This window comes from Oryza brachyantha, chromosome 1 (assembly GCF_000231095.2).
Source record: "Oryza brachyantha chromosome 1, ObraRS2, whole genome shotgun sequence".
In the NCBI taxonomy this organism is placed as follows: Eukaryota; Viridiplantae; Streptophyta; class Magnoliopsida; order Poales; family Poaceae; genus Oryza; species Oryza brachyantha.
In genome coordinates this window covers 926654-953582 of record NC_023163.2, presented here as the reverse complement: position 1 = coordinate 953582, position 26929 = coordinate 926654, and the positions used below count along the sequence as shown (strand labels likewise).

The following is a 26929-nucleotide window of genomic DNA, read 5'->3' as shown; positions in this document are numbered from 1 at the left end:
ATTAACACATTATTATTATTTATACATTATACAATAACTGATGTATATATTGTCACAAAGTTTTTTGCTTGGTATACAAAATAGAGAGTTGGTGGAGGATGTTGGACATATAGTCGCTCTGCTATTTTTTCTGTAACATGAGAGTTGATTGTGGACCATCACCTCTACTTTTTTTTTAAACGAGTATAAATAGTAATGTTCAAGAAAAAAATATAATAATAATATTTATTAAATATTGTGTGGTTACAAGTCAGTGGGTAGTTAGGGGCACAGAAGGAAGAGATTTGAATGAGAGTTATAGGATAAATTATAAATTATAAAATGATAAGTATTTTGGAACGGGGCAGTACCATCTGGTAATAGAATATGTCAATAATAAGTACATCAGCATCTTTCACTAAAAAAATCAAGTTAAAGCTTTGTGTTTTTAGGAGGGATCGAGTTCAAACTTGTGATCATGAGAAAAGAAGATAGATTCGAACACGAATAGTATCTATATATACTATCCGTACGCTTGATTTGTTTACGAAATTTGTAGATGTATGGATTGAACTAATTTAGACATGTACTTGATATTTTGTAAATTAATAGTATGTATGTATGCTGTATTGAATGTTGCTAAGTTTTTAGATACTTTTTATAACTCGTTAAATGACGTTCGAACAACCATTTAATATCACCAAAAGATGATCCAATGGTACCTCGATTCTGAGATGGGCTGCAGATGCGTACGTCTTATGGGCTGGAGAAAGGAGAGTGGCCCAGTTTATGGGCCTCTAGTTATTCATCGACGGGACAGGAGGGTGATGCCTGCCCTTCATCACCGTAACTCCACTGCACCAATCAAGCTATGACTCGTCAGACGCCATCAGGATTAAGATGGTGCTGACGGTGGCTGCCAATGTCATGCATCTCATCCCTCCTATATTTCTTCTACGCAGTACAAAAAAAAAAACATTAGGATCATCTTATCCTATAAACCAAACAAAAAGATATATGAGATCAACTCATCCAGTAAAATAAGGATGTGCTCGTTCCACGCCATCTCATCTCATCTCCCAAACAAACGCCCTTAAGCTATTCCTTGGGATGAGACTGTTATCTCTTTATGTTGTTTAAAAGAAAAGGACGGACATCATATTTACAACCAAAAAATAATTTGTAAATAATTTTTTATATGTGTTTATAGCGATTTAAAAACTAAAACTAGAAAATACACTTCGATGAAAAACCTTAAATCAACTCCAAATTTTAGATTAAAAATTTAAATTATTAGGTTATAACCGAAAAAAAAGCCAAAAAATAACCCATATTCAGTCTCTCTCCGAAATGGTCATCTTCTCGAAATGGAAAGGAATGGCAGCATGGAAAGCGTTCATGTGTGTCTCTGTCAAACTGCAAGCAACAACAACAACAAACGAGCAAACATAAAAAACTGTGCCTTCTACGTTTAGATCCCTACTCCCTAGCTTTGGTCCCGATGTGGCGACTTGACGACGTTGAACCATATATATGGCACGTATCTTCATGATATCTTGGGTATATCCAAACAATTAATAATTCTCTTTGCATATATGATTTTTTTTCTTCAAAATATATTTTCTTATATTCCCTTTTGAAGGAAAAATGAAAAATATATCCATATCGCCATAGCTTGTGACGACAAGCCTTCCAGGCCACCATGTCGCATGGGTGGTACTATGGACATGGCCGCATGGGTACAGTTATACTCCCAATTTTCTTTGTATTTTTTTTATATAATTTACTTTCAACTATTTTCATGCTAGTTTTTTTTACATAGATCTTCACCCATTATATTAAGTAATAAAATTTTTAAACTTCATACCCTATTTTCAAAATCATGCGTCCGCCACTGCCATGTCACCACAGTGCGGTATAGCAACAACTTGCTCAGGTCAGGGTTCTATGGTTCTATGGAATGATAGCCTTGTTTGTTACCGCCAGTGCGACATGGAGACTTGTTGTCACAGCAACCGGATCGACATAGTTATATTTTTAAAATTGTGAGAAAAAATATATTTTTAAAATTTTAATTTTTCATATATGTGCACAAACGCATCGTCATCGGGCATGTTTCATGTAGTGTGGCAATGGTAATCCTGGCGCCATGTGTTCTTATCCACACTTCAGCTCTCTGTGGTTGGCTTAGCTGCTAGAAAAAAAATAACGCCTCATTTTTACCACAACCGAACTGAATTTAAATGGAAAGGAATGGCCGAAAACGTGCCTTCATGTCTGTCTTTGACGTACGCAAGAACAAATCGAGCAAACATACAGAAACTCTGCGTTCTACACATTTATATCGCTTTGATCCTGACGTTGAAACATATATCCTCGTGATATATATGGCTCCCGTGGTTTAACTTTTTTGGAAGAAAAAACGGAACCGTATTTTTACAATTGAAAAATAATTTACGGTTAAAATTTTTATATAAGAGATTTGCTTTAGTCCAACAAAAAAGTAACAAAAAGTATCTCAAGGTACCGAATTGTTTCTGATCATTAGATCTAACAATACACATTCTACAATCATGGGAACCGATTTGGTACCTCGAGATACTTTTTATTGGACCGGAGCAAATTTTTTATATAATTGTGTATATTGACTTAAAACCAAAAAATAATAAATAAATTATGATAAAAAACCTTAAAATTAAGTTTTATGATTCAAATTTTAGCTTACAACCGTTGCAACTATGAAAGGACTATACGGTATACGGTACTAGTTGTCTACAGCAACACAGATATATGTAGATCGAGAGACGTACGTATACATTCTTGTCCGTTTTGCTCTTCGTGTGTGGCAACGGAACAATGCGCCAAATTGTTCTTATCTATCCACAGTTGAGCTAGCTAATTAAGCGATTGGCTTACTAATTAGTTGCTCCATAAATAACGCCTCATGCATGTCACCATGACCAAACAACACCTACACCAATCAAGATGAGGAGCGCCATGTCCATCCTGCTCGTCTTCCTCCTCGCCGGCGCCGCCCACGGCGACAGCATTCTTCTCGCCAGCGAAGCGGAGGCGGCAGCAGCTAAGCCGTGGGAGTGCTGCGACCACTACGTGATGTCCCGCCTGCGGATCTTCCCGCCGCTGTACCGCTGCGAGGACGCGGTGAAGCAGTGCGCCGCCGGCTGCCGGGACTGCGAGCAGCTGGTGGCCGGATCGAAGAGGACGTCTACGTCTGCAACGACTGGTACTCGACGGCGGAGCCGGGCCCCTTCTGCACGCCCTGGCCGTGGGGCGACTGCTGCGACGCCGCCGTCTGCACCAGGGCGTACATCCCGACCTGCGCCTGCGCCGACGAGGTGGAGTCGTGCGCCGCCGCGTGCAAGGACTGCGAGGTGGTGGACTCGTCGGAGCCGCCTCGCTACGTCTGCAAAGACCAGTTCAAGGGGCAGCCAGGGCTCAGGTGCACACCCGACGACGACGACACGACGGACTACAGTAATTCAGTCTGATATTCTGATTAGACGATAGCATGCAGCTGGCCGATCGATCACCAATAAAACGAGCTTAGCTGATCGTTCGTTCGATCATTCTCTCGATCTACTTGCATTAATTGTAATTAAGCACACGTCTCTCCTCGCTTGTCCCGTATTCGTGCGTGTCCATGTTTCTGTGTGCTCTATGTTTCGTGTGGTACGTCGATGTGTGTTGGTAAGAGACGATGGAGTCGAGCCCAGGAACTTGGGTGCTACTAAGGCTCTTATAACCACTAGACTATATATCCTTTCGCATAGGGTGCAACTTAATTAAGTACATAAAACATATACCTCCACTGAGAAATTAGTCCCTAAATGTAAGACATTCCATCATATTACTTATCGAGTAATTTTACATTACTTGAGAAGGTACCAGTAGGTACTAAAATTTTGATATTTCTTGGTACCTAGGTACTAAAAGGTATTAAATTTTACACTAAAATTTTAGTATCTCTCGATGTCTACTCACCTCTTACTTATCGCATCCATGACTTTTTACTCAAATTCTTTTTCATTTTACTCCTAACCATCTCTACTCCATGCATCTTACTGATATGAGCAATTTTACAGATCTTAAGTAGATACTGAGATACCAAACCTCATGGTACCTTCTCAAGGACTGTAAAATTATTCTAATAATATTATAACCATTGTTCTCCAACCTTACTTTCTCCAAAACAATATGAAATCACTTAATCCGTCTGTTTCAAAAATATAAGTACTTATATGATTTAAATTGTGTACCCCCATTATAATAATTCCCATGATTTTAACTATTCCAATAACTCCAGCGCCATTCAGATACTTAGAAAAGAATCTACTCAATTCAAAATTATAAATTGACCACTAAACTGACTAAAAGAGAAATTTTATGGTCCTTGAGAAGGTATCAGGAGGTATCACAATTTCAGTGTAAAATTTAGGACTTTTTAAAGCAATTTTACCGTCCTTGAGAAGTATCACGAGATACCAAAATTTCAATATAAAATTTTGGTACCTCTTGGTACAGGTACTAAGTTTTACACTAAAATTTTGGTACCTCTTAATACCTACTCAAGGATTATAAAATTGCTCGGCTTTTTACCATCTTTGAAAATTACCTCAAGGTATCAGGAATTTTAGTACAATTTTTTGGTACATCGAGGTACCACATTTTTTACACTAAAAAGTAGAGCATTTTTTTCATCCTTCAGGAGGTACCATAAGATACTACTATTTTCTATGTAAAATTTGGTACCTTCTAGTATCTAAGGTAACAAGAGATATCAAATTTTACATAGGTACCTTCTGAAGGATGGTAAAATTACTCTAAAAAGTATGGTACATTAAGCTACTTTTTCAAGGATGTAAAAAAACTCAAAATTTGGTATCTAGGTACTGGTAGGCACCAAATTTTATACTAAAATTATGGTATGTCTTAATACCAACTCAAGAAATATAAAATTGCTCTTTTAGTATATATTAAATAACCTAACACGTATATTTTTAAAACAATATAGTATACAAAAGGACATAGTGAGTAATTATATACGCTAACGTTGTTGGTGTTAATACACTAATCTTGCTTAATTTCTAGTGTCGTTGTCTTTGTTAAATAATTTTACTACAGATTTTCCGTCAAAAAATTTTACTGCAGATTTCGTGAGAGAGATCATCGGAATCATGTCAGAACACTGTAGAAGCATGAGTGGCGAAGGAATGTGCCATATGTTCTTATCTACTCACAGTTGAGCTTTGTGATTGGTTCAGTTGTTCGATAAATAACATCCTCGTATCAACACGACCAAACCACACCCTACATCAGATTAAATGTGTAGCCAAGCAAGCAAACACCGATCGGCCATGAAGATGGAGAGCACCCCTGCAGCTTCCGTACTGCTCTTCCTCCTCCTCGCCGGCGACGGCGACACCACCATTCGTCTCCCCGGGAACGACAGCGAAACCCACGTCGGAGCAGCTGCACGGGCAGGCAGACGACCTTGGGATTGCTGCGACGCCATCGAGATCAACCCAGCGCCGCCGACCAACCCGCCGTGGTACATCTGCCACGACGTGGTGGAGCAGTGCTCCCCGTTCTGCCATGACTGCCAGGCGGTGCCGTCGCGGCCGTTCCCGGGGGAGCTCTACCTCTGCAACGACTGGCACCAGACCAGCGACCCGGGCCCGTCGTGCACGGGGCCGGCGGGGAGGCCGTGGGGGGACTGCTGCGACAGCGTGGTCTCATGTCCGACATCATGTTCGTCCCGCCGCTGTACCGCTGCGAGGACGTGGTGAACCAGTGCTCGCCGTCCTGCCATGACTGCCAGGAGCTGGTGCCGGGGGCCGGCTTCCCGCGGGGGCGCTTCGTCTGCAACGACTGGTACAGCACCGACGACCCGGGCCCCGTGTGCACGGAGCGGCCATGGGGGGCTTACTGCGACAGGAAGAGCATCCCGACGTGCCACTGCGCCGACGAGGTGCAGTCGTGCGCCGCCGCGTGCAGGCAGTGCGAGATGGTGGAGTCGTGGTCGTGGCATCCTCTCTTCGTCTGCCACGACAGGTTCACCGGATTAACAGGGCGCAGGTGCACTCCTGACACGCGCAACAGCTAAGAACTATAGCAACTACTAAAAAGCTAGCTGAGCTACCTGATCAACTTGTGATTATGATGATGATGAATAAAAAATTGGCTGAAATTTGTCGATGTTTTCGTGTGACTGAAAATATTGTGTGCAACGCACATCCCTAGCACGAAAACGCGATCAATTGGAGTCAATCAAACAATCAACAGAAGCAGAACAATTGGAGTCAACTAAGTCTTAAGGTCATGAAGATACAAAATCCCTGCAACGAATTAGCAGTTTAAACAATGGTATACAAGTGAATCCACCAATTATCTTAGGAGAATTCAACATAAAAGGGTTCATCAATATTAGAAATTCAATTCCATTCACACCATTTTTGCCTAACCATACTTTGAAGCTTTGATAATCCTTGTACCAATGCCTTTCTTCCTTAGAAAACTGAGAGACTAGCTGAGACTTGAGCTTTGGAAGTATTAGCCTTGTTTCCTTCTTATTGATGAGCGTTGGTTGGCTTCTTCTTGGAGCTAGAATACTCAATACTCCCCCTGATAGAACTTCCTTTTCCCCTTAGTGTTAGGATTGAGAAGGTTCAGCTCATTATTGTGCTTTTGTTCTTCAGCTTTCATACACTCTTCCTCCTCAACTAAGTTAGAGATAAGCTCTAGTATAGTCCAATTTTCTTTCTTTGTGCAGTACCTCATTCTAAATGGATCATAGGTAGGGGGAAGTAAACTTATTATTAGAAGTACAAGGAAATCATCTGATATTTCCATGCCCATGGTCTTTAACTCATGTGCCATATGAGCCATCTCCAAAATGTGCTTTCTAATGCCACTCTTACCATCATAGCGGCTAGTCATCATGCGCTTTATGACCCTATGAACATAAGCCTTATGTGAAGTCTTAAAATTTTCTTTAATATTTGCCAAGTATGTCTTAACATCACCAGAGTCAGTAATCCCTCCTATAATTGTAGGAGAGATGTTACTCTTGATATACATGAGTGACAACCTATTGGATTTCTTCCAAGCGGTTAATTTATTATCATAAGCCCACTTGAGATCATTATAGTTTGGATACTTCTCATCAAGTTGAGGCTCCTCTGGAGGATCCTCTCTAATAGCTAAGTCACAATCCAGTATGGCTAAATTCAGAAGCACAATGCTCTTCCACTTGCTAAAGTTATTAGTTCCATCAAGGGGTTCAACGGGACTAAGCTGCACCATAACTGAAAATAATTAATTAAACATAAGTAAGACTATGTCTGTAAAAAGTCTATGTCAGCATAATTATTCACATACTAATAGATTAATTAAATTTACACTATCAAGTCCACATCGAGCATGGAGACCTTAATAAATAATTGATATTGATTTTTTCCTTAATCATATCATGAAATAATCAAGGAACAAATTATCACAAGGAATTTGACATGAATAAAATCACTACATAAAGAAGTTTTGTCATCATTCTTACCAAATTTGTCTGGAATATGGTCAGCTCCATAAGATATGAACTTGTCTACCAAGTTGAGGTGTTCAGTCATAAAATCGCTCCTCAATGTCGCCATAGCTTTTCTTGCAGTTGCATCTGTTGGCTCAAGTGTGCTGATTGCACGATTGATGTGCCTTGCACAGTTTGCATCGCACAACCTTATAGCATTGATGCAAGGAGATGCACTCTACAATATATATAGACATAATTAAGATACTAGGTGAGTTCATAAGACAGTAATAAACAGAGTTTAATGTCAGTGTTCTTACCAACGAAGGGTGTCTGTTACGTAAAGCAGTAGAGAATTCCTCATCAACAGATTCACGCTCCTCAGGTGGAGCCTGGTTCACCACAGGATCTGTACCGGACATGATGTTCAAGTCTGCGAATTAACAAGGAATTTTTTTTTTCAGTGGCTGTGCTCTGTGCATGATAACAATTGGGAGATCTATAATTATTTGAGTCTTCATCGAAGAACTTGAGAAGTTTGTGAAGGAATAAAGATTATTACCTCACCTAGCAAATCTTCGGAGGACAATACAAAAGATATCCAAATCCCACTAACCAGAGGGAAACAAAACCAGGCACAAGGAAAATAAACAGAGAGAAATTGTATGACCATCAAAATTTAGAAGAAAACACCACAGTTTTGCCAAAAGATCAACATTTAGAGCTCTAAAACCAAAATGAGACGCCATATAAATAGTGCTCGCTCGATTAAATCCTTTTGAAACCGATCGAGCCAGCGATTGATTTATGGAGTTATATTGAGGAGTAAAAACAGTTATGTACTACAGTGCCTTGGAACCAAACAATCACAGGTACGCGATATGGGTAATCAACCGACGAATGGTTAATTTAAGATATGAACTGAAATAGATTAATCTGTACGTATCAACCCATCAGTACACCATCCATGCATTCATCCGTCGTCACAGACTAATCAATCAGCAGAGTGCAGGAGGCAAGTTTGCAAACTCATGTCACCTGGCCGGCCGGATCGATCGCCGGAAGCTGCAGACAGTCACCGTCGCCGGCGGGCGAGCAGAGAGGCGGCGGCGTGATCGCTACGCGCTCTCGATCTGGAGCGTTTAGGGCTTGGTCTTCTGGAGTATATAAAGGCTTCATGCGTGGACTGGGCCTACGTATCACGGCCTTATCGACCAGGGTTTTTTTCTTTTTTTCTTAACGAAAGAAAAGCTCTCAGATCGATATTTTACCGTGGGCGTATGTATCTCGGTGTCAGGGGTGTATCCGATACGTGCACCGGAGGCTTAAACACACGGGCGGACCCATCCATGATGCACGGTGAATTTGGTCTTCAAAATGATTAAAACATAAGCATATTATTTTTATAATAGATAAGAAGGTAGCAGTGTTTTATGGGTAATAATATCATGCATTGAGAGACCTTTCTCAGTTAGGGTATAATTAAACGAAGAATAGTTATAGTTGGTTGAAATAAGAGTGTAAGCGTAGAACGAGGTTTATTGTAGGGTAAAAAAAGAGTAGTAAAAATCACTTTATTTTGAAACCCAACGGAGCAGTTCACAGGTATCAACTGCAAAATGGAGGTAACTGTGACCCAATAGAAAGGTCTCAGTAACCTGGACATGGCAGACGATGATGGAGTTTTCTTGAGAAATAATATTATTTTAATATAAAATCATAAAATTAGAGGTCATCTGTGAAAAATCACAAATTTAGCATCCTGTCAAACGATGGTGTTCGATTGGGCCCTGTTGAACTGCTGCTGGTTGGCAGGGACCCCATCGAACACCCACCGTTCGATAGGGCCCGCCACCTAGCGCCGCGAGACCTGTCGAACTGCTGTTGGTCGACAGGGCCCTCCCACCGCCCTTGTCAACCAATGGTGGTGTTCGACAGGCTCCTGTCGAGAACTGCCGAGGAGAGAAACTTGGCGTCATCAGAACTCCTACATTCTGAGCTGCGTGAGATGAATAGGGTGTTGACTAAGAGTGGAAAATAATACTTCATGACATTGATTGATGATGCTACTAGATTTTGTTTAAGTGTATTTGCTAAAAATGAAAGATGAGGCTCTAGACTATTTTAAAATCTATAAGACAGTAGTTGAGAACCAACTAGATGAAAAGATAAAAAGACTTAGGTCAGATCATGGTGGAGAGATTTTCTCAAACGAATTTGACTTATTCTGTGAGGAACAAACTCTAGACTACTTTAAAATCTATAAGGCAGAAGTTGAGAACCAACTAGATGGAAAGATAAAAAGACTTAGATCAGATCATGGTGGAGAGATTTTCTCAAACGAATTTGACTTATTCTGTGAGGAACATGACATAATACATGAGAGAACGCCTCCCTATTCTCCCGAATCCAACGGGGTTGCCGAAAAGAAGAACCGCACGCTAACTGACTCGGTAAATGTCATGTTAGATAGCACAGGACTACCTCATAAATGGGTGGAGGGAGATATTGTTGACCTTAAATCATGTACTTAATAGAATTCAACACTTGTAGCACTCAGGCTGGTGTTATATCCCAACAAACATATGATACGATCTTTATACTGCAAGATCAAAGTGCACTACGCTGCCTGCATAATTGCAAGTCATTGCAGTGTTGCAGAGAGGCATCATCTCACCCAGCATGTCCAAACAAATGAGAAGTCATTGTAGATTCTGTTAATGTAGGAACTCAAATAATCAATGTTTCTTGCCCAAATTGATGACTATTCATTCATTCAATCCAATTGATGACGACGATCAAAGACTAAGCACAATAAATTCAGCTATCCAGGAGCAGTCGCTGTTACTTCTGCCTGTGTACGGTATGATCAGGCACATGAACAAAATTAGGGCTAACCAAAATACAAATTAAGTTCCTCCTAATCTTACCACAACCATTTGATTTTCTACGAAGCTATGTTGAGAGAGGCAGAAAGATTAGTTCTTAGGATCATTGGATGGGATGCGTTGGCGGCGCGGAGCTTGTCGATGCGGACGCGGAGGTGCATCTCCATGGACGCGCCGTGCAGCATCCGTGGCGGCACGAGCAGCATCGTGCCTTCCTCCATGGCGACCTCGCCGGGGACGGAGCTGCTCCTCACGTTGGCCTCCATCATGATGGTGTCCTTGGACCCCGTCTCCGGGTCCGCCGGCGCCTGCGTCCAAACCTTGCACGTGTACTGCGGCCCCGCCGCCGCGTTCGCCCGCACGCACGACACGGACACGGTGGTCGCCGCGCCGTGCGCGCCCATGGCGAGGAGGAAGACGCGGCGCTCATCGCCATCCCCTCGGACGAACAGCAGGCGGCGCCGCTCCGACGCAGGCACCCAGAGCGGGTGGACCGCGCGGTAGGTGATCTCCTGCGCGGGCCAGGAGTGGTCGGCGGTGAGGTGGGCGAGCAGCGCCGGCGGCGCGCCGAGGAAACCGCAGCCGGGCTCCGGGCACGAGCATGGCGTGTGCGGGCACGCGCGCTGGTGGTCGGCGACCTCGCAGTAGGTGACGTAGATGTCGCAGCCGTACTTGTCGTTGGGGCAGCAGATCTTGGCCGAGCGGGCGAAGGCGTCCAGCACGGGGTTGTGGGCGTAGGCTGCGCCGCCGTCGCCGCACGCCCGGCAGTGGACGTCGGAGAGCTTGCCGTGGCAGACGCCGCAGGCCAAGTGCCCGGCGCCGCACTGCGCAGCGCATCACCAAGAAAGACGACGACGCATCAATCAATCTAAGCCCAAAGAAGAAAAACAAAAATAGGAGCTCACCTGAAAGATTGGAGGCTTCAACGGGAGCAAGCAGAGCGGGCAGTGCAGCACGGCGGCGTCAATCCTCACGGCGAGCTCCACTCCGGCGGCCACCTCCGCAGCAGCCGCAGTCGTTGTGGCTGCTTCCCCGCCGCCGTGAGCATCTTCGGCCGCTTCTTGTTTGACCCGCACGTTGGTGACACTGGCCGAATCCTCCACCCGCAGCTTCTTGGCGACGGGGTCGGTGTTCTCCATCGTCGCCGTCGGCGGCGGTGGAAACCAACTGAATGAAAAACGCCAGTAAAAAAACGCTCATTTTCTACTGCTATAAAGAGAGAGAGAGCGGTGGTGAATCTGCTACTGCCCACCACCGACTTTCTCCTATTTTTTTTAAAAAATAACTTTGACATATATATCAAACTATTTTATTAACTCTACTTTAATAACTTGCTAATAATATTTTTAGTAAAATTTCATTATAACATATGGATAATATGCTAGTGTTCGCTACCACAGAATAATAGCTGTATTGATGGAGATTGAGAGGTTGGTGCAAAACTGCAAATGCCTGAAACTTTGGCCTTGAAAAACTGTATTTTTAGGATCATAAACTCAGATTTCAGTACCGAGAAATGAAATACTTATCTATGTCGAGTGTATAGTGATGTGCTCACTCTCTCCTTAGCCCCTTTGATTTAAAGATAATTCATATGAATTTTAGAGAATTTTATTCATATGAGAATTTTTCCTACAGAGTCCTTTGAATCAAAGGAATGAATCATACGAAATTCTATAAAATTTCTATGAAATACCACTTTTCATACAAGTTTTGAAGAAATTTTAACATGAGGTAGAACCTCATGAAAAAATTACTATGAGTCTTTATCTCTCCTTAAATTTCTGTGTTTTTCCTGTGGTCCAATCAAACGGTTATTCCTATGTTTTTTCTGTGTTTTACGATCCTCTGTTTTACACTTATATTCTTATCAAAATCCTATGTTCTTTCTATTCCTTCATTTTTGTATTCCTGTGATTCAAATAGACCCTTAGTTTTATTTTAAATAGGAAGGAGAATAACCAACTCTAGCAAATGGATGTGAGATACACTGAACACTTCTAAAGTTTGTTAGGTGGAGTGGCCAAATTTTTCATTACATTTTGTGTGAAGCCCCATCAAAATTAATTTGTAAATAGATCTGTGCTTTACGTATAGTTCCTGCATACATTTTTTTCAATATAAATTTATGTATAACTATATATACTGATCAATGTACACCATCCTAATATGAACTCGTCGTGATCAACATATACACCGGTTAAAAATCCTTAACCCTGAATTTCATGTTCATGCACGCCTCATAAGAAATGGATACTCGCCAATCTTCAGGAGCAATAGTTTCAGACATATCTTCAAGGCAGTGGTCACAAACAATACAAAGTGCTGCAATGGTATAACATTACATCCAATACAGCTCGTCTTTCTTAGACAGTACTAATAAGAAGCATATAATACCCTCGTCTTTTCGTTTCTACTTATACTTATAAGCCAAATTTTAAATTTTGAATATTAAATTTAGATTTGGTTTAGAGTTTTTTTCACCATAATTTATTTTTATTTTTTAGCATTTGCTTTTATATCGCTAAGAAGACACATATATAAAAATTTTATTCATGAATTATTTTTTATAAATATGTTGTTTGTTTTTTTTCTGAAAAAACAAAAAAAGAAAGAATGCTGCAATAGCAATCTGCTCGTACTACTTGGATAAATAAATGTTTGCTGCCCTTATGTTTACATTCTAGCATAAAAAGACATAAGTGAGTTAAATTCAGATAGATATATGAAGAAGTATCACAATTCAAATGTTCCAACAACAATTTCAAATGTAACATCGAAATAATGGTCATAGAACAGCCCAATGGTAGCAGCAGACATTTCTAAAAAAGAGTTCAACATCCAGTTGTCAATTGGTACCATTAGACCACACTGAAGAATGCTCGCTACAAAAGCCGATATATATAATATAGAGTTGTGAGATACTACTGGTCAGGTACAAAAAAGTAGAGAGGTTATTCAACCATCACGAGTTATAACTATCTCTAACATCAGGCACAGCAACAGCTACAGAATGACTCTAATCGTATGCTCAGCAATTCAGCTTTTCTATCTCATTTTTGTGATGTTACCTTCAGGATCCATATGAAGCCCAAAAATCTCAAGACACCATTGCTTGTCAAGATAGCCAAGTGATCAGATCAGGGCTTGATCTTGTCAATTCGAACATTTACGGTGAGCTCGTGTGTTGACTCATCAACTAGTTCTGGAGGGACTAATAGAAAGAATTTGCCCAATCGAACTCCACCCAACAGTGAACTGCTTGCCACAAGAGGATCCATCTGAAACACAAACGTGCCTTTCTCACGGGCAACACGGTCAACAGCTGAGATCTTGGATGAATAACTTGGACCAGAATCGTGAGACCCGATGCAGACCATGGTGAGAGCATTGCCGATGTCAGTCAAAATGTTCGCTAGGAGGAACATCGACAAGTCTTCCCCGACAAAGAGAACATATTGACGGTCTTGTGCCATGGAAATCTTCTGTGGTTTGTTGTACTGAAAATTGGTAGGTGACCATTCATGCTTGGTGATTAAGTGATCTAAAAGTGATGCTGTTGACCCTCTGAAAGAGCAGCCATTCTCTGGGCAGAAGCATGGCACATGTATACACATGTTTTCATGTTTCTCTTTCTGGTTGTATGCAATGAACTTGTCACAACCATATTTTGCATTCGAGCATGGCACCTTGATGGCGTCGACAAATTGCTCAAGTGCAAAGCAACGGCTATAGCGAGTTGCTTTGCAGCACATGTGACAGTTTTCGCCTATTTTTGGGAGGCACACAGAACATATAACATGTCCAACCTCACACTGTAGAAAAGAAATGCAACACATTGTTAAACAACAACCAGAAGACGATGATAAACAACACAGACACAACAAAACACAATGAATTCTTGGTACTTTAAGTACACGCACAAAAATAAAAAAACATCCAATGTATTCCTGAGCATGAACCATATGAAGGAGTATATTTCCCTCAGAAATATATCATTTTTCCCTTGGGAAGTTCAACGAGATAATCACATCCAATGGGTTTAACATTACAGAAAAGGAGAAAAAAACACCTAAAGAAACAAAAGATCAATTATCACTAAAACTACTACACAATGGTCCACAGTTAAGTGCTCTACCTTATGGCAAAATGAGGGTAAAGATTCAGATTTCAGACAAAAATAATAAGATTCTTTCAGTAAAAAAAAAAAAGATCCAACAAGGTGAGATTTGCATATCATACCACGAACAGCAGTCGCACACTCAAGCATGCAAATGGAACAGTTGCAGCAACAAATATCTTAATGCCCACAAAACATTGATCCACTTATATATGCCTCCTAAATCCAGGGGCACTGGCTAACATCATATCATTTCTAAGTTTACAAAGAACTCAAAGTTCAATTTAAATGCAGCTCTGTATATATATTTCATCTAATTTAAGGTTATACTTATACTGAATGCTCAAACTGATCACTCACATCCAGAAAACTCGACGTCTCTATCCCTGTTCATAAAAAGAATCCCATGTATAGGACCTCAAAATTCCAAGCCAGAAAAAATCAACCCATGTCAAAGTCTCTAGATCATCAAACAAGCTAAACAGTTTTCGGTCCCAAAGTGCCTATCTAGGATTCCAGGTAGTACAAAGTTTCAATATTTTTTCATGGCATAACTTCCCTGTCAATCTTAACTCTACATCTCCTGAGATGCAGCGAAGAGAAAAGGACAACAAAAAATGGAGTTGATTGTAACAACAATACAGCGTGAGGCGCTGGTCGTCACCTGAAAGATCGGTGATTTGAGGGGCTCGAAGCAGATGTTGCAGTCAAGAACGTAGGAATCCATCTTGACGGAGATCTCGCTGTGTGGGCGCCTCAAAGCAACCGCCTCTTGTTCTTCTTGGGCTGGTTTCTCGGACGAGCGCAACGACATCTTCCTCCTCTTGCTCTCCTCCTCCACTTCCTCCATGGGAGAGCTTCTCTTGCTGGGGAGGGGGGGCGACATGGCCTCTCTCTCTCTCTCTTCCTCTGACAAGGGAGGGAGGGGGCCTTTTCCTCTACATGAAATTGGTATGCGTACCCGCAAACAAAATTCCCCGTTCCTGTAGTACATTACTGTGAAAATACTACTCCACTGCCATTTGTCACCCTTTTGAAGACTAACTTTTTAGATTTTTTTCAATCAAATATTCGGTGGTTCCTGTAGTAACAAGATGATGAAACGAAATTGTTATATGTCGAACTAACACGTATAACTCGTTGTATGTCGTCTGCCACGTCACTTATCGTGGGTTGTGTACTGTCTAGCCTTAAGTTGTCATGTTTTGCCACTTTGAGTTGTACGTGAGTCGTACGCGTTAGTCGAACGTACAGCAGCGTTCATGATGAAAATTGTCTATATCTCTAGCCTGGGTCGTTTTAGGCTTAGCAATGAAAAGAATGTGATATGTAGTTAAAACTTATATATATATATATATATATATGGTCAATGATTTAAAAATAAATACTATCAAATAAAGTAGGGTAAAAACAAGGCAAAATCAATTTTTAAAATTCAAAATAATGGCTTACAAGCTAAAAACGAAACTACGGTCATGGCAAAAACGTAAAATGCTTTGCTGAGAGCCTGAGATAAGCAGCATCAGTACATTTTGCCAAAACGCAAATGGTATGCCCTAATTCCCATGGTTCATCTCTTGTTCATGTGATTATGTGAAGCTGTGAACTGCTGTCTGAAATCTGAGCTACATTACTGTTGTTAACAAAGCTAGTGAGTACTTAGTGAAGAACTCTTAACATAATCATCTAGTACTGCTGTTTGGCATTGCTGTTTGCTAGTGCAAAATGGCAACTGTCAGGTTGATCAGGTCGTCTTCTTGTCAATGCAGATGCCCAGAACGATCTCCTCGGACTCTTCTTCCCCGTGCAGCATCTTGGACAGCACCGCCAAGAACGTCGCCTCCTCCACGGCGACGCCGCCGCTGCTCGCCACCTCCATGTCCACCGTCGCAGCCGGGTTCGCCAAAAGCAAAGCTTTTCTGTTTGCTTCTCTTGTTCGGGACCAAATCAAAGCTTGCCTGACTCTGAGCAATGGCTGGTGATGAACAGCGATTCCCTGGCTATGGCTGCCCAAACCTGCAGTATTGCCGTGTGTGAAGAACGAGTGCGACTGATCCTACAATGCGTCCAATGCTGAACAGCAGAAAGCCGAGGAGTACTGAGAGACTATTTGTCAGAGACAAAAGCCGGGATAGATATCTTTGAGTGCATTTTTCTAGACAACGTTTTCAACTAGGGGTTAATTTAGTTGTCTATACACTCAAATAATTATTGCAAAAGTAAGATAGTTCATCTATAGAAATGATAGGACTGAAGAAAGAAGAGGAGGCAAACCCACTAATGTTAGTGAGAAATTTTGATCCTACGCCATCGTTACAATGGGCTTCGCCTGAGATAGCATCCTGCAAACTGTAGTTTGTTCTCCCTGTAAATATCAAATTGCAGAGCCTGCTGGAACTGAATTGTTAGTCAAGGTGATCAGACAGACACACATCTCTGAATAATCTCTGAATTCACCACACCCCAACTGCTTCATGCACAGTATGGGATAATGGGACTACTGCTGAAAATGATATAATTTTCCATCCATTTTAGCCCCTACAGAAAATGAGAATCATCGTATTTGGAAGAGATGTCACGTCAGACGTTCGACCAGATATCGGAAGAAAGTTTCTTAAATAAAAAAACAAATTTCATAGCTCCTGGAAACCGTGAGACAAATCTTTTAAGCCTAACTAACCCGTCATTTAGCACATGTGAGTTACTGTAGCACTTATGACTAATCATAGACTAATTAGACTCAAAAGATTCGTCTCAATTTCCCTCCTAGCTGTGCAATTGGTTTTTATTTTCATTAATGCATAATGCTCCATTAGGCATCTAAAGATTTGATCCGATGTTTTTGGAAAAACTTGTTGGGAACTAAACAGGCAATGTGGCTCCTAGTAAACTCTTTCGCATCTGATTTGGGAGGATTAACCAGGCAGAAAGAAAGTAATTAACCACTCAAATTACTAACTTGAGTTTTTTCCATACAAACTAGAGTATAATTTAGAACATGCAGGTTTAAACATTCAAGTAGAAAGTTTTAGGCTTTTAGCTTAGCACTACAAATGCGAAAGGGCCTGTAATCTAGTGGTTACATAAGATTTTAGTAGCACTTAAGGTCCTGCTTTGTGATTTCAGTGGGAGACTTTGAGCGTAACCTTAGCACTACAAACTTTCATCTAAACTATGAACCGCATCATGATCAGAACACTGGTTTGTCTGTGTCGATCGATCAAACGATCATGGCAGGTAGATGTCAATGCTGAGCCTGAGAATCCTCTCCTTGGACGCCCCGGCCTCGTGTAGGTGCAGCAAGCACGGCGGAACCGTCAGGAACATGGCATCCTCGTCGACGGCGACCTCGCGTGGCGCAGCGCTGCTCGCCACCTCGGAGTCCATGTGGACGAAGTCGACGGCGCCGTCGCCCGGGGCGTGCGCCCAGAGCTTGCACCGGTAGCGCGGCCCCGCCGCGGCGTTCGCCCTGACGCACGCCACCGAGACGGCTCTCGCCACGCCGAGCGGGCCCACGGACAGGACGAACACGCGCTCGTCCTCCCCGGCGACGACCAGGTGCCGGCGCTCGGACTCCGGCACGTGGATGGTGAGGGCCTCGCCGTAGCGCACCTTGCTCACGGGCCACGAATGGTCGGCGATGAGGTGGGCGAGGAGCATCGGCGGCGAGCCGAGGAAGTCGCAGCGGGGCTCCGAGCAGGAGCAGGGCGCGTGCGGGCACGCGCGCTGGTGGCCGCCGACGTCGTAGTAGGCGACGTAGCTCCGGCAGCCGAACATGTCGTAGGGGCACGGGGCCTTGGCTGCGCGGAGGAAGGTGTCCAGCGCCGGGCAGCGCGCGTAGACGCCGCCGCCGCACGTGTGGCACGCCCTCTCCACGGCGCCGTCGCCATGGCAACTGCTGCACGCCAAGTGCCCGGCCGCGCACTGCACGACATGTCGACATGGACCAACAAGGCCAAGAGAATTTCGCGCTAGCTCTCACGAATCGAATGCAAGAAGAAGAAGACCTGATGGGTTTGACGAATACCTGGTAGGTGGGAGGCTTGAGGAGGAGGAGGCAGAGGGGGCAGTGGAGCACAGCCATGTCGATCCGCATGCTGATCTCCACCCTCTCGCCATCGGCCGCCGCGACCGCTATCATCGCTCCTTCTCCGGCGGCTTCGTCGCCGTCTGCCGCCCCGCGTGGTTGCTCCACCACCTCACGCTTCACTTGGCCGCAGGGTAACACGACCCATGCCTTGTTGCCGCCGTCGTGCCGGTGCTGCATCGTCGAGTGAGTGTCGCCGGCGTGCTGTGTGCTTGCCTTCTTTGCGAACTGCAATAGCATGAACAAACAACCGGTGGTTGCAGGTTGCAAAAGATGGACGACTCTGACTAAAATTATTGAGGAAGTACAGAAGAACTCAAAGGCATGAACTGTTAAGTAAAACGTGCTGGTGAATCAAATGACAATTTTATTCTGTTTGAATTTTTATGACAATCGAGAAATGCAAATGCCCAGTAAATCTTCGTGCTTTGGTTCATTTCACCCGTCAGTAGTGGTTAAGCTGAACCCATTTTCAGTAAAGAATCTGAATCGTCTTTCTTTCTTCTTCTTTTTTTTAAAAAAAAAAACAAAAAAAACACTATTCCTGTTCACTTAAAAGAGTCGGTCTTTACAGCGGCGGGTGTGTAGCTTGGTAGCAAGTTATTGTGAAAAATGTGACAAATAGTACCGTGAAAAAAAATAAATTTACCACACCATCAGCGGCAGCGTTTGGCAGTCGAAAAGATCAGACCCGAAATTCAGAATGCAATTTGAAACCTGTACATTTGTACTCTGATTGTGCACTTTCTTTTACAGATGTGGACCTGAAACCACTTTCCACAATGGTGTCTGTATCACACTGGCACTGTTCCTCCTTTTCTTGGACCGTCCTACCCTGCGATGCAACACTAGTAGACATCAAATTCATGTGAACGTCCAATTTCCTGGATCAGTAGAGCATCAGATATGAACAGTTCAACACAATGAACAATGGAGTTTTTCCAAACTTCGGGGGCAAAATACTTACAAAATTCATATACAATGTCATGAGTTAGACCTTGCTACGCAGATCAGCTACAAAAGAACACAATCTAAGGCCAATAACCATACTTGACTACTGGCAAAACATGGAAAAGATGGAGGATTAGTAGTGGGCTAATCTCTTCACTGCGTTCTCCTCTGGCACCTAGCTCGTGGGGTGGTGGATTTGGCGGCAATGGCGGCAGCACCAGCTTTGTCAATGCGAATGCTAACGATGGGCGTCTCGCCGGACGCCTCCTGCAGCAGCTCCGGCGGCACCACCAAGAACATGCCCTGGTCCGCCGCGGGGAACCCGCCGGAGAGGTTGCTGCTCCTCACCATCGACGTCATCATGACCATGTTCTCCTTGTTGGCCGAGACCTCCACCCAGAGCTTGCACCTGAACTGCGCCGAGGCGTCGCCGTTCGCCGCGACGCACACCACGCGGACCGCGGTGACCGCGCCGACGGCGCACGGGGACACGAGGAACAGGGCGCGGTCGTCGTCCCCGACGAGGACGTGGGGGCACCGCGGCGGCGGCACCGCGAGCTTGCACGGCTTCCCGTAGCTGATCTCGATGACGGGCCAGTGGTGGTCGGCGGCGAAGTGGCAGAGGAGCGCCGCCGGCGAGCTGGAGAAGTCGCAGCCGGGATCCGGGCAGGAGCACGGCGCGTACGGGCACGCGCGCTGGTGGTCGGCGACCGCGGCGTACACGACGTGGCTGTCGCAGCCGTACTGCGCGTAGCCGCACTGCACTCTGGCGGTGCCAACGATGGCGTCCAGCTCGGCGCAGTGGGTGTAGACGGCGGCGGCGCGACCGCAGAGCTGGCCGTGGCCGCCGCGGCAGCCGGAGCACACCACGTGCCCCGCCTCGCACTGCAACCACAGAAACCCATCAACGCACACAAACTCAAAAAAAGTAAAAAAGATGCAATCTTTGCTTTCCAATCCAAACACAAACATACAGAATCAACATTTCTCTGCAGAGATGAGAAAGAAAAATGAAGAGAGGATTCATCATTGTTTGCATTGCACCTTGAAGACGGGAGGCCTGAGGGGGAGGAGGCAGGCCTTGCAGTGGAGCAAGGCGACGGCGATCCTCACATTGATGTGCGGCTCCTCCATCTCCATGATGGACGCCATCGCCACCGGCACCAAAGGTCCAGTCTTTCCGGTCTCCTCCTCGTGGCTCACCACTTCTCCTTCCTCCTCCTCTTCTTCTTCCTCGCGCCGCTCCTGCTTCACCTCGCCGTTGCTGCCCCTCGCCCTCTTGTTCTGCTCAGCCATGTCGCCGGAGCCGATGTGCCTTTCCTCTTTGGGTCCGACGAACAGGTGCGCTCAGGCTGGCCGTGCCCCAAGTATATGATACTAGTACTAGCACTGGTCAGTTCGCTGCGTTGCAGTTGCAGTAGAGGAGCTGTTGCTGTTGAGTCATGTGGTGTGAAGAAGTGGATGAGCATGATGACAGCACACTGGTCAGTTACTATCCTTCTCTCGATCGATCGATCGATGATAAAGTTCGATCATCAAGGCCTTTGCCGTTGAGCATCTTGTTAAATTCAGCGATACACAATTTCGGTTCGCAGGAAACAAAAGAAGACCGGCACATAGCAAAGTGGATGTTCTACTTGTGGCATAAAAGTGAGAGTCGAAGTTGGAGTAGGGTGGTGGTGTAGCGTTGTTGACGAGTTGTCTTTTCTCGATCTTTCCGCTTGACGTCTCAAGATCATGTACGCACACACCTTGTGCCACTGCTTCCTTCGATAGTATTAAAAGTGTCGGTCCATAGTCCATACTAATGTACCACGTATATTATTGTTTTTTATTGTTTGGGTTAATTGCAAGAGCAATTTTACCATGGGTTAATTGCAAAAACAATTTTACCATCCTTCAGTTACCATGGGTTAATTGCAAAAGCAATTTTACCATCCTTTAGTAGGTACTAAGAGGTATAACTGTTTTCTATTATATAAAATTTAGTATCTTCTGGTACCTTAGATACTAAGAAAACAAACAGTGATACTTATGGTATCTCCTCAGGAACGAGAAAAAGGCCCTAATTACAAAACACCATCTATAAAGCGAGCATTCTCCAAAACACCGTTATTAAACAAGTATCCAAAACATCGCTCATTTAGCCATTGTGTATTTCATCGTACTATTTTCATTTTTTTTCTTTTCTCTTTCTTACCTTTTTACCGAGAGACAACGACTCTTTTACCCTCGGTTCTAAAACAATCACCATTTTTTCTTCTTCTCTTCCCTGCATGTTCGACGGGTCTAGAACCCTAGCCGACGGCGGGGACGCGGGCGCACGGCGAGCAGGTGGCCAGGTGCGGCGTGGTTGGACGCCATCGGCGGGGGCGCGCGCCGCGCGCTAGCGGGAGGGGCAGGGGCAGGCGACGAGGAGACGGCCAGGCGCGACGGCTCCTACGGCGGTGCGGTTGGACGCCGGCGGCGGGGGCACACGTCGCGCTCTATCGGGAGGGGCGGGAGGCAGGGGGCGATGAGGCGGCCAGGCGCGGCGGCGTGGTCGGATGCTGGAGCCGGGGGCGTGCTACCGGGAGGGGCGGGGGGCAGGGGCGAGGAGGCGGCCTTCCCATCAATGGTGGATTTTAGGATGGCTCTAGATTTTTTAGATATATGTTGCCAAGTTTGATTTTTTGCCACTGACCCAGCCACTTGTATGTAGGAAAAAGAAGACACAAGAAAAGAGGAAGCCAAAATGACCAAAACAGGTCCCTGCTAATATTATCTCACCTGTTCTCTCACTCGAAGAATTGTCAACCTGGTCCATGGAGATGATGAGGCCGGTACTTCTACTTCTAGCATTTTAGCTAAGAGGTTGTTGGTACTTTCCCAAGATGAAGAAAGTGGGTTTTCTTGTAAAGATTGCACCGATAGTGATATTTAAATTTTATGTTTGGATATGATGTATGAAACTAGGATGATCCGCTGGGGAAGGCTGACGGGGCTTCAGCTCCTACACGCTGGATCCCATGTGAAAAATAAGGGAGAGGGAAATAGAAAGAAGAAGATGAGAAGAGCTGAAGAAGGAAAAAAGTAACCAGTTCCTAACATTTAAATTTAGATCCGTCATTATAACCGATAAATATTTTTGATTGGAGCGAATAATTTTAAACGGTAACAATGCCGTCCAAATCTGTCGATCGATTTTGACATCAAACTATAAGAACCACACAAGTTTCAGTAGACTGAAATGAACTTGTAATGGTAGCATGCATGCAGCTAGGAAAGTTTCAGTTGAGCTCGGCGAAGAGTAACAAGCTGGAGCCCTCATGGTGGCGATGAGAATCCAGCATGGCGCCGGGGACGAAGAGGAAGGTGGTCGGCCTGTACGGCGCCGTCAGCCGCCCGACGGTCGGCACCGTCTCGCCGACCAGCGACAGCACGCCGCCATTGCCGGAGACCATGATCTTGTACCTGAACTCCTCCTTGGACGACGCTTCGCTCTCGTCTTCTTCTTCCTCCTTGACGTCCGCCGGCGGCTCGGCCTTGAGCCGGACCATCCACAGCGACCGCCCCGTGGCCGGCGCCTCGCACTGGTCGACGACGAGGAGGAACACAGCCACCGCCCTGTCCTTGTCGTCGGCGAGGCACAGCAGCCGGGCCAGCTCGCCGCCGCGCATCATGATCGCGGAGAGGCTGCCGCGGTCGACGCAGGTGCGGCGGATCTCCGGGTGGTTGTGGCGGAGGTGGTCGAGCAGGGAGACGCCGGAGTAGGGGGAGGAGCAGCCGCGGATGGGGCAGTAGCACGGCGCGTGGACGCAGGTGGCCTCGTGCGCCTCCCTGTCGCCGTAGGGCACCATGGCGGCGCAGCCCAGGTGGGTGAAGGAGCACGGCACGCTGACGGCGGCGAGGAAGTGCTCCATGACGCGGCACCGCATGGTGGCCTCCGTCGAGCGGCACCACAGGCAGCCCTGCCCCGTCTCCTCCATGCACGTCGCGCAGGTGATGTGCCCTCTCGTGCACTGCATTCACAAGATGATTCACTGATCAATGTCTCATGGTGAATCGTCACTAAGCTCGATCACTACCAGATTAATCAAAATTCAGGATGATAGTATGCAGTGTGCCCAAAAATTCAGGATGCAGATATGAATGAACTGAGATGAGCATGCCAGATCATGCATGAAAACATTTCAGCCAGACATGGTAAGCCATGTGCTACTAGTTGGTAGCTCATAAATACAGGGAGACTACTGCAGAGAACTGATGCCGCAGATTATGCTGAACATGCCTAAAGTTCTAAATAATTAAGGAATAAACTGCTTGGGGATGCATCAAACTTTTCACCCAGCTGGTGAACTGTTTATATGCACTGCCTAATATAAATGGTTGAGTGCTCATCAACTGTCAACAATGAAAATCAAAGAAACGCAAACTCTAGGTGAACTTTCTGAAACACTGAACTTGTAACAGGAAGAGCTAGCAAACCGATTCTTGTAAATAATTTCAACAAATGGAGTCATCATCAGCAAGGTGCATATGTGTATGTATGTACCTGGTAGAGTGGGGGAGCCAGAGGTCCGAAGCAGGCATCACATTCCAAAACAGCAGGATCCACAGTGACAGTCAAAGCTCTCTTGTCATGAGCTGCAGCAGTCTCACCATCCTCCTTTGTCTTCTTTCCAGAGCTGCTCTGCTGCTTGTCCGAAGCTCTCGGCACACACCTCTTCTCACGAGCCATCTGTAAAATTGCCATATCACAAGCAATGGACAGTTGATGGCACAGAACAAAGTGAAAATACTGCTACATAAACATATGAGTAATTTTACCGTTTCTATTATATTAGTGTAAAATTTAATACTTCTGGATACCGTAGGAAGATACTAAATTTTATATTAAAACTGAGATAACTACTAAGGACGGTAAAATTACTCTAAACATATACATACATACAGATCAGATGTTCCAGAGATTTCAGGGCTGTGGATACCAAATCGAAATTAGGATGCTAACCTTGGGGGACTAGTGGTTATCGAAAATTTTTCTTTTTGAGCCCTAATAAAACTGACGCTCCTATCACACACAAACACGCAAAAAAAAAAAAGACTCTGACGTTTATAGTATTCTACACGATATCTCAAATTATAGCACAGTTTGGCCTGTTTTCTTCCATGCTTTCCAGACCATGACAAGGCCTCACGAAAGTAACGAGATAATATAATAAGATTGTAAGCGAAATCGATGATTTAGTAATACGCTATAGGCGTACATATACTGAGTATATTATGTGCTCAAATAGAAAGCTTAAACTTAACTTGGTAATGTTTGGCAACTCAAAAGTAGATCTAGATCTACAGACAAAGAAAAAAATTAAATCATTTAGGTCATTTGGAACACATGAATTTTATGGTATCTTTATAGGAACTAGTTCAATTCTTTCGAAATCCCTCTATTTTAGTGCCTCTGATAATTCATACCAGATCTGCATCTTTTTATCATCGAGTTACAAAGAAGAACCCCCATTTCCTATGTTTTAAGATTTCAATTTCATGTGTTCCTGTTGTAGCTTCCCCACAAAAAGAATGTAGCTTCTCTCGAAAAGAAAGTTATTGCCCGAGTACAAAATATACATACCAAAGGAGATTCTAAGAAAAGAAAAATCAACAACCGTTGCTTAGAATGAAAAAGGAGCAACATATCATACTTACCGTCAAAAACCAGCAACTCGATTTAAACACGGTAGAGATTGTATCGATTACGCACTTCTTGGAGGTAGACCTTACGAGATCCAAAGCCCCAACCTCCTAGAGAAGTAGGTTGTTGGGCGCCGCAAAGAAGGGGATGGCCGCTAGGGTTCTATATAATTATCCCCTCTTTTTTTTATAGTGGTTTAGACCTTTCGTAAATGGTAAGAGGACTAGTGGAGAAAATCAATGGGCTATGACCCACTAGAAACTCAATACCTTATTGGTAGGGCCATAATGCCATGTGGATCCTCCCAAATAAAGGCCGAATATTTTATCTCTTGTGTTTCTAAGGTTGAGGTTTAGATGGTGTCGGCATCGCGGAGCAGGGATTCCCAACCCATCTCAATGTAGCTTGGGAGTCAAGGCCTTGGCCCACCGGTAAGTGCCACGTGCGCCATGGCTCGGTGTGGTCTCAACAAGATAGAAAAGAAAATTACTAATATCACAATGTTATTTGAAGTGTAGGATTTAAGTAATCATTGGGATCTTACAAACCAAATATATATAAAAAAATACAATTTCCTTGTTCAATTATCCTCGATTGGGGATTAATTTTGAGCTTCATTACTTTGACTTGCTTTGGACTTAGCAAACGAAAGAACAAAAAAATGCCTTAGGATTTCTTTGGACCGTAGGCTTTTCACACGAATAATGAAAGATTAATCCTAAAAAGGATTTTTTTTCCTACGGAGATAGTTTAGATTGTAGGATTTGTAATTCTCAAATTCCTACATAATACAACCCTATGCCTCAGTTCCATAGGATTTGAAACATGAGCTCCATCCTCGTGGATATTTCCTTTGGCGAAGTCCCACTCAATCTTAATACACTCTCTAAAATTCTTGTATTTTCCTGCAAGTTATCCAAACACATGTTTTTTTAGTCATCCACACAACTTTTTTTTCTGTGCATTTTGAACACATGTTTTGAGCAATTATTATTATATACATTTCTGCGGGATTTAACACGTCATGACATGCCAATCCGTGTTTTTCTTGTGAGTCATCCAAACAAATTTTTTCGAATAATTTCTATTACTGTAGTTTTTGCGGGATTCAACATGTAATGATATTCTAGTCACGTGTTTTGTCTATCCCAGTGTTCCAAGGGAATATCTATGGCGAAGAAAACTTTTCCTGTATATTTTTTCCAATGCTCCAATCCTTCATTCCAAAAATGAATAGTTCCGAATCCAATAGAAATTGAATTCATCCATTGTTGCTAAAAAAATCATATAGAACAAAGGATCCCGTAAGATATGGTTTAATGGGCTTTTATATTTGGATTTAAAATACCGATGAACACAACCGTACTATTTATGGTCCCTTGTAAAACAATACATAGGATTTTATGGGAATAAATTTAACTTATGTTATATTTTTCATAAAAAGTCATAGATTCCACAAACTCTTCAATGGACTTTTTACTTTTGTTTTTCTAAAAGGGTTGGGGATTAAATAATACTAATATACACTAGCTAGGGTTTATCGAGTTAATAAATAAAAATGTTTTTTATTAATGAAATTTCTAGTTTTGTATTTAAGAACCTGGAATCTTTGTATTTTTTCATAAATTGCAGGTCTTTTTCAAAAAAATACATTTTTATGTGCTACTAATTATTTATATTCATTTTAATT

At 43.8% G+C, this 26929-nt stretch overlaps 7 protein-coding genes and 1 pseudogene across 9 annotated transcripts; 2 read left to right on the top strand and 6 right to left on the bottom strand.

Moving 5' to 3' along the window:
* The first annotated feature begins 2905 nt into the window (after positions 1 to 2905).
* Positions 2906 to 3830, top strand: LOC102705872 (annotated as a pseudogene).
* A 1491-nt stretch (positions 3831 to 5321) lies between these two features.
* Positions 5322 to 6179, top strand: LOC102705591 (Bowman-Birk type bran trypsin inhibitor-like). Its single transcript, XM_040525233.1, has 2 exons — positions 5322 to 5705; positions 5738 to 6179. Exons 1-2 carry the CDS (start codon positions 5322 to 5324, stop codon positions 6101 to 6103), a joined length of 750 nt encoding a protein of 249 aa, XP_040381167.1. The 3' UTR covers positions 6104 to 6179.
* Positions 6180 to 6261: 82 nt separating this feature from the next.
* Positions 6262 to 8646, bottom strand: LOC107305496. Of its 3 annotated transcripts, none has more exons than XR_005812578.1 (4): positions 8558 to 8646; positions 7840 to 7952; positions 7553 to 7757; positions 6262 to 7293 (listed from the first exon to the last, which is right to left on the bottom strand). XR_005812578.1 is itself a non-coding variant. In XM_015843470.2 (4 exons), the coding sequence occupies exons 2-4, from the start codon at positions 7939 to 7941 to the stop codon at positions 6610 to 6612; spliced, it is 1002 nt and encodes a 333-aa protein (XP_015698956.1). In that variant the 5' UTR covers positions 7942 to 7952; positions 8558 to 8646; the 3' UTR covers positions 6262 to 6609. The 3 variants fall into 3 exon arrangements, 2 of the variants coding, with proteins under 2 accessions (XP_015698956.1, XP_015698957.1); XM_015843470.2 differs by having other exon boundaries at positions 6262 to 7304; XM_015843471.2 differs by lacking the exon at positions 8558 to 8646 and adding an exon at positions 8082 to 8109 and having other exon boundaries at positions 6262 to 7304.
* Positions 8647 to 10679: 2033 nt separating this feature from the next.
* LOC102705311 (E3 ubiquitin-protein ligase SINA-like 10) lies at positions 10680 to 11569 on the bottom strand (the record flags this gene model as incomplete). Its single annotated transcript, XM_015843468.2, has 2 exons — positions 11313 to 11569; positions 10680 to 11231 (listed from the first exon to the last, which is right to left on the bottom strand). Coding segments are annotated over exons 1-2 (786 nt in total), but the record flags the coding sequence as incomplete, so codon positions are not given.
* A 1595-nt stretch (positions 11570 to 13164) lies between these two features.
* On the bottom strand, positions 13165 to 15452 carry LOC107305499 (putative E3 ubiquitin-protein ligase SINA-like 6). Its single transcript, XM_015843473.1, has 2 exons — positions 15192 to 15452; positions 13165 to 14222 (listed from the first exon to the last, which is right to left on the bottom strand). Exons 1-2 carry the CDS (start codon positions 15411 to 15413, stop codon positions 13548 to 13550), a joined length of 897 nt encoding a protein of 298 aa, XP_015698959.1. The 5' UTR covers positions 15414 to 15452; the 3' UTR covers positions 13165 to 13547.
* Positions 15453 to 17449: 1997 nt separating this feature from the next.
* LOC107305498 (putative E3 ubiquitin-protein ligase SINA-like 9) lies at positions 17450 to 19089 on the bottom strand. The gene is made up of 2 exons (XM_015843472.2): positions 18555 to 19089; positions 17450 to 18451 (listed from the first exon to the last, which is right to left on the bottom strand). The coding sequence occupies exons 1-2, from the start codon at positions 18852 to 18854 to the stop codon at positions 17756 to 17758; spliced, it is 996 nt and encodes a 331-aa protein (XP_015698958.2). The 5' UTR covers positions 18855 to 19089; the 3' UTR covers positions 17450 to 17755.
* Positions 19090 to 19552: 463 nt separating this feature from the next.
* On the bottom strand, positions 19553 to 21953 carry LOC102705037 (putative E3 ubiquitin-protein ligase SINA-like 6). The gene is made up of 2 exons (XM_040520803.1): positions 20610 to 21953; positions 19553 to 20450 (listed from the first exon to the last, which is right to left on the bottom strand). Exons 1-2 carry the CDS (start codon positions 20859 to 20861, stop codon positions 19719 to 19721), a joined length of 984 nt encoding a protein of 327 aa, XP_040376737.1. The 5' UTR covers positions 20862 to 21953; the 3' UTR covers positions 19553 to 19718.
* Positions 21954 to 22834: 881 nt separating this feature from the next.
* LOC107305495 (E3 ubiquitin-protein ligase SINA-like 11) lies at positions 22835 to 24285 on the bottom strand. Its single transcript, XM_015843466.2, has 2 exons — positions 24100 to 24285; positions 22835 to 23566 (listed from the first exon to the last, which is right to left on the bottom strand). The coding sequence occupies exons 1-2, from the start codon at positions 24283 to 24285 to the stop codon at positions 22835 to 22837; spliced, it is 918 nt and encodes a 305-aa protein (XP_015698952.2).
* Positions 24286 to 26929: the final 2644 nt, after the last annotated feature.

Coding starts and splice junctions, on each gene's coding strand:
- LOC102705591 (XM_040525233.1), top strand. CDS start 5,322: ATGTGTAGCCAAGCAAGCAAACACCGATCGGCCATGAAGATGGAGAGC. Junction 5,706..5,737: donor CGGGGCCGGCGGGGAGGCCG/TGGGGGGACTGC, acceptor CGTGGTCTCATG/TCCGACATCATGTTCGTCCC.
- LOC107305496 (XM_015843470.2), bottom strand. CDS start 7,941: ATGTCCGGTACAGATCCTGTGGTGAACCAGGCTCCACCTGAGGAGCGT. Junction 7,758..7,839: donor GTAACAGACACCCTTCGTTG/GTAAGAACACTG, acceptor TATATATTGTAG/AGTGCATCTCCTTGCATCAA. Junction 7,305..7,552: donor CCATATTCCAGACAAATTTG/GTAAGAATGATG, acceptor AATTATTTTCAG/TTATGGTGCAGCTTAGTCCC.
- LOC107305499 (XM_015843473.1), bottom strand. CDS start 15,413: ATGTCGCCCCCCCTCCCCAGCAAGAGAAGCTCTCCCATGGAGGAAGTG. Junction 14,223..15,191: donor TCAAATCACCGATCTTTCAG/GTGACGACCAGC, acceptor TCTTTTCTACAG/TGTGAGGTTGGACATGTTAT.
- LOC107305498 (XM_015843472.2), bottom strand. CDS start 18,854: ATGCTATTGCAGTTCGCAAAGAAGGCAAGCACACAGCACGCCGGCGAC. Junction 18,452..18,554: donor TCAAGCCTCCCACCTACCAG/GTATTCGTCAAA, acceptor CATGTCGTGCAG/TGCGCGGCCGGGCACTTGGC.
- LOC102705037 (XM_040520803.1), bottom strand. CDS start 20,861: ATGGCTGAGCAGAACAAGAGGGCGAGGGGCAGCAACGGCGAGGTGAAG. Junction 20,451..20,609: donor TCAGGCCTCCCGTCTTCAAG/GTGCAATGCAAA, acceptor CTGTGGTTGCAG/TGCGAGGCGGGGCACGTGGT.
- LOC107305495 (XM_015843466.2), bottom strand. CDS start 24,285: ATGGCTCGTGAGAAGAGGTGTGTGCCGAGAGCTTCGGACAAGCAGCAG. Junction 23,567..24,099: donor TGGCTCCCCCACTCTACCAG/GTACATACATAC, acceptor TTGTGAATGCAG/TGCACGAGAGGGCACATCAC.